The 6,034-nt window shown below is 38.7% G+C and overlaps 1 protein-coding gene across 1 annotated transcript; it reads right to left on the bottom strand.

Moving 5' to 3' along the window:
* Positions 1–1,009: 1,009 nt before the first annotated feature.
* On the bottom strand, positions 1,010–5,037 carry LOC140955166 (uncharacterized). The gene is made up of 6 exons (XM_073406975.1): positions 4,826–5,037; positions 4,441–4,699; positions 2,708–4,093; positions 2,536–2,611; positions 2,009–2,235; positions 1,010–1,849 (listed from the first exon to the last, which is right to left on the bottom strand). The coding sequence occupies exons 1-6, from the start codon at positions 5,035–5,037 to the stop codon at positions 1,010–1,012; spliced, it is 3,000 nt and encodes a 999-aa protein (XP_073263076.1).
* Positions 5,038–6,034: the final 997 nt, after the last annotated feature.

Genomic DNA, 6,034 nt, shown 5'->3' with positions numbered 1-6,034 from the left:
ACATCCATGTGATCTTTACTAGGGCAATGCATAAATTGACTGACCACGCTCACCGCGTATGAAATATCTGGACGAGTATGAGATAAATAAATTAGCTTACCCACCAGTCGTTGATACCTCTCTTTGTCGGTTGGGGTTTGATCAGGATACTCCCCAAGTTTCTGATTCTGAATTGTTGGAGCATCCGCCGGCTTGCAGTCGAGCATTCCAACTTCGGCCAGTAGATCAAGTACATACTTTCGTTGTGATAGAAAGATGCCTTGTTTTGATCTAACCACTTCTATTCCAAGAAAATATTTGAGTCCACCCAAGTTCTTCATTTCAAATTCCATGGCCAAATGTTTCTCTAGTCTATAGATTTCTTCTGAATCATCTCCTGTGATTATCATGTCATCGACATAGATTATCAAGGCAGTTATTTTCCCTTGTCGTCGTTTTAGGAAGAGAGTATGATCTGAGTTGCTTTGTAGAAAACCATACTTTCTCATAGTCATGCTAAAGCGACCAAACCATGCACGCGGTGATTGTTTCAGTCCATGCAATGCCCTTTGTAACCTGCAGACAATTCCTGTGGAGGATGACATATAGCCTAGTGGGATATCTATATATACTTCTTCCTTAAGATCTCCATGAAGAAAGGCATTCTTCACGTCAAATTGGTGTAGGGGCCAATCTAGATTTGCAGCCACAGATAACAGCACCCTCACGGTGTTTAGCTTCGCTACCGGAAAAAATGTCTGCTGATAGTCTATGCCGTATGTCTGAGTATATCTCTTAGCCACTAACCTTGCCTTGTATCGTTCAATGGATCCATCTGCTTTGTGTTTAATTAAGAATATCCACTTACACCCCACTGGTTTTTTTCCAGCCGGCAGTGGGACAAGATCCCAAGTTCTGTTTCGATTCAAAGCTTCCATTTCCTCTTGTATTGCTACTAACCATTTGTGATCTGCTAAGGCTTCATGGACTCCGCAAGGAATGTGATCTGAAGACAACTTTTGTGCAAATTTTAAAGAGGATCAGACCAGCCTTTTGTTGTCATATGATTAGAAATTGGGTACTTGGATTTCTTCCCTGCTTCTCCAGGAGAGTAACGAGCTGGAGCTTTGCCACGGTTACTCTTGAAAGGTAAGTGATAACCAGTTGCAATATCCAAAACATTGCTGGAAGGAGATGCAGAAGGTCTTACCTCGGGAATATTGTCAGGAGAAGGATTGTCATTGTTAGGTACTTCCAAAAGAGGGGTTCTTCTACTAGGAGATTCATCGTCAGAGTCAATAACCATGATGTCTTTATGCAGGCCATTATCTGCAACTGGTGATGGTGTTCCTGTTGGTGTTCCCGTTATTGCTTCTTCCTCTATATGTCTAGCAGCATCCGCTGTCATCATATTTTCATCCATTTGTGTAACATCTACTTCTGTCTCCTCCTGTGATGGCGTCACTGTCACCACGGTAGGGGCTGTTGTCACCATGGTTTTCTCCTCCTGTGATGGTGCCACTGTCACTACGGTAGGAGCTGTCACCACTGTTTCTTCAATTTGTCTCGTCCACCACTTCTGCTCTTCATCCCAAGTCTCCCTCTGAAGAGAAGAAGCTAATATATATGGTGAATCAAACTTGTCCAATTCTACAAATATGACATCCATTGTTATATACACCCTATTTTTATTCGGGTCATAGCAGCGATACCCTTTCTTGTTGGTACCATACCTCAAAAATATGCACCGAACGGCACACGGTTCCAGCTTGGTCCTTTGATTTTTATGCAAATGAACAAAGGCAACACATCCAAATATACGTGGCTTAATGAGGAGTAAAGATGATAGAGTGACATGTTTTGACAAAACCTGTAATGGGGTGTCGAAATCCAAAACCTTAGAGGGCATACGGTTCATTAGATACACAGCCGAAGCAACAATGTCATCCCAATGACGGCCGGGTGTATTTGATCCAATAAAAAAGGCTCATGCAGTTTCTAAGATGTGTCGATTCTTCCTTTCGGTTACTCCATTTTGTTGGGGCGTCTGACTACACGATGACTCATGGAGGAGACCAGTTCTTTGGAAATATTCATGAAAATCGCGATTCATATACTCTCCCTTATTGTCCGTCCGAAGAATACGGACCTTTGCTGAATATTGGTTCTGAATCATAGCATGGAATGCTCGAAATACACCAAATACTTCATCCTTGCGTTTCAACAAGTATAGCCACGTCATCCGTGTACAATCATCTACAAAAGTCACAAACCATCATATACTCGAGATAGTTGTGATAGGGGAAGGTCCCCAAACATCAGAGTGAATTAGAGTAAGTGGAATATCACTTTTATTCATGCTAGTTGGAAAAGGTACACGGTGACTCTTGGCCAATATGCACGTTTCACATATGAAATTTGAGTAACTCAAAGTTGAAAATAATTGCGAAAATAAATGTTTCATGTAGCTAAATGAAGGGTGCCCCAACCGAGCATGCCATAGCCAAATCTGTTCTTCGTGTGCGCTAGATGTGCGACTCATGGTATTGACTTTGCCGAAACTGAAGTCGTCCATGTAGTATAACCCCTCTCTCTTAGTACCACGCCCAATAATCTTTTTCGTGAGAATATCCTGAAAAAGACAAAATGTTGGATACATTAGCACTAAGCAATTGAGTTCTTCGGTGACTTGTCCCACTGATAATAATTTACTAGAAAGAAAGGGTACTAAAAGAGTGTTAGCCAATGAGATTGAAGATGATATATCTACGGTTCCAGCTCCTGTAACCGGATACATAACCCCATTGGCATTGAATATATTATTTCGCCTTGGCTCTGTAATTTCCACAAGATCATCTTGACAAAACGTCATATGATCAGTAGCTTCTGAATCCACTATCCAGTCTTCATTCTTGCCTGCGTTAGACACAAGTAAGGCACTGCTATCATTACTGGAATTGTTACCTGGATTACCGAGAGAGGCTACCATGTCCTCCTTTGATTCAACAAGTGGGACGAGTGAAAGGATGGCTTCTGGATTTATGGGGGCTGAATTAACCATGGCTGCTCTTCCAGTTCCACTAGCAACTTCGTTTTGTTTTCGTTCCTTGAGTTCTGTCCACCATTCGGGGTAGCCATGTATTTTAAAACATGTCTCACGGGTGTGCTTCAAGTTCCCACAGTGGGAGCATCCTCCTTCCACATGGCCCTTAGTTTTTTCAGGATTAAATTTCCCCCCGTGTGAAGAGGAGTTTCCAGTCTTGGCTACCTGCATTGTAAATTTGTTTTGTGAACCAGTTCTCATACCTCTAGAGATCATTGCAACAACATCTGGAATATTTCCTCTGTTGGACAGCATCACAGCCTGCCTTATGTCTTCCCTCTGGACATAGGCATACGCTTGTTCTATAGTTAGAAATGGTTTCAGTTGCAACACATCACTCCTGATTTTATCAAGCCTGTCATCTAATCCATCGAGAAAGGTGTACACCCGATCCTCTTGCAAGAGAGTATTGTATTTTTGTATATCATGAACACAAACCATCGGGTTTGGACGACGAAAGTCAATCTCCCTCCATAAGCCTTGGAGATCATTGTAGTATTTTTCAATTGGTTCCCCTGATTGTTTCATTCTATTTACTCGCCTCTTTAGATCATACACCTGAGATATATCAGTCCCATCAAAGTAAGTTATAGCAATTGAATCCCATACCTGTCTAGCTGTAGGGAATCGGATGAAGTTGCTGACCAAGGATGGGTTCATTGAGCCAATTAACCATCCTTTTACCACTGAGTTTTCTGTCCTCCGCCTCCTAAATGAAGGGTCATTCGGTTCTGGTTGTGGAAGATCACCATTTATATATTCCAACTTGTCTTTTCCTGAGATGAACATCTCAACAATTTGGGACCATAAAACATAATTGGTACCATCGAGTTTGATACCAATCTGTGTTGCAGTAATATCATGCATTACTGTTGGAGTCTGTGTTTGATTTTGGTTTATGGCTTGAGTCATTCTTGCCATAAGGTCTTCAAGATTTGTAGCCGTATTTGGTTGCTCTAGTTCTGCCAGTGCTGCTTCCATTCCTTCTATTTCCTCCAGTATCGTATGTTGCTATTGGTTCCAGCAACTTTCATTGTAACAATAGATCAATTTAAGGATCTATGCTCTGATACCATGTTAATTTGAGTAGGGTTTTTGCAGAATTCAATCGTATTTTCTTATTGCAGAAACAGGGGATTTATACATCACAATGTACAGCCTTTCTAGTTGTGTTTGGAAAGGAAACAATTACAATCCCATGACAATCGGGATTTACATAAATAGAAGATAAACATGACTATTACAACTATAGTTTCCTATTGTCTCTCGGTTTGTACAGCTCATGCCAACACTAAACCCCGCACCGCTGATCGACCTGAATGGACCGGTTCTGCCAATCCTAGCCATCGTGCCACTACCGAGTGCACCTCGTCGCAGCCTATCAAAACCTTGGATTTGATGGTAGTTCCATATTCCAAGTGTACAACAGCCATGGAAGCATCACCTCCTTGTTCTTGACTTTGAAAAGCAGCTAGCTTCGAAGAGAATCGAATTGAGTCAGTTGTCAATTCCTCTGCCAGTGCCTCTAACAACACTTTCCGGTGAAGTGTCCTAATTCCTTGTTGACGATAGAGGACTTCTTGAAGTTCTCCGGTACTAACATTGGTTACATATCCCCTAAATTGTGAGAAAAAGAAGTTCTTAAGAAATTAATCTATCATCCAAAGCACGGTATTAAAATCCAAATTCAAGAATATATAAATAATCAAACATAATGATTAACATGGTGAAACAATTTATTACTTGAATGAAGGAGTATAAAGGGGGATGAGCTTGTGAGAAACACCAAGAGCATCAAGGGCAAGCCAAGCATTTGGAGTTAGGGTCAACGCTGTACCAGTGGCTTTTAGCCCTTCGGATCTCTCTAAAACCAGGGCTCGAACCCCTACTCTTTTCAAAGCCACTACTGTTGCCAACCTTGCAATTCCTGCTCCAACTATCACCACTTCCTCCATCATTTCCAGTTCTTCTTCTTCTTCTTCTGTGTGTGTGTGTGTGTTGCCAGTTACAATGGGTATTCGACTTCATGTTGTTCTAATTTATAAATCCCATGCGCTTGGACTCCAAGTCTGACGTTGACCAAAAATAGATTTAGTAATTTATTTTCATAATCCATCTTTTTTTTTCTTACCTTTTTGAAAACTTCAAAAAACAACAACAAAAAAATCCAAAAAATATATGTTTAATTAAATGATAAAAAAAATAGCAATTCACATAAAAGCAATCAATAAAATCTAAGAAGAAAAAAAGATTTTGCAGGTTTCACAAAAAAACACACCTTCTAATATTAGAAAATAAATGTTATGATATTATTTGAAAGCTAATAAAAAAATCAAATAATATTTAATTAATGGTTAAGTTGAGAAATAGATATAAATCAAGATATCTTATCTTATAATATTGATCATAAACTTGATCTTTTTTAATAACTTTATTTCTTGAAACTAATTTTTTATTTAATCAAATAATAATAAAATTATATACTTATAGGAAATAAATTTAAAAAAAAATCAAATTTTTTTTATGTAGAGATGCACAAAAAAACCACCATTATTATTAGGAAAACATGTTGTCATCTTATTTATAACCAAGTAAAAAGTAAACATAATTTATTAAAAAAATCATAAACTTTGCTTTATTTATTTATTTTAATTAATCTAAATTAAAACCCAATATCCATGGGCATCTCACATGTGCATTTAATTAATCTATTTTAATTAATTAAAAAAAATTTAAAATCTAAAAAAAGAAAGCCAAGGCCCGGGGGCTTGTTTCTTGGGTAGCCAGAAGCCTAGCCTATTAAAAAAAAAAAAAAAAAAAAAATGAAGAAGAAGCCATATGTACAGAATTGCAAGGTCAAATATGTGTAGTTGGCTTTTTTTTTTTTTTTTTGGTTTCTTCTTCTTCTTCCATTGGCAACAAGGGTTTTTCTCAGAAAAAAATTAAATGTAT

Source organism: Populus alba, chromosome 19, assembly GCF_005239225.2.
Source record: "Populus alba chromosome 19, ASM523922v2, whole genome shotgun sequence".
Lineage (NCBI taxonomy): Eukaryota > Viridiplantae > Streptophyta > Magnoliopsida > Malpighiales > Salicaceae > Populus > Populus alba.
Note: the sequence above shows the minus strand (reverse complement) of the source record. Positions and strands in the feature narration are given on the sequence as shown.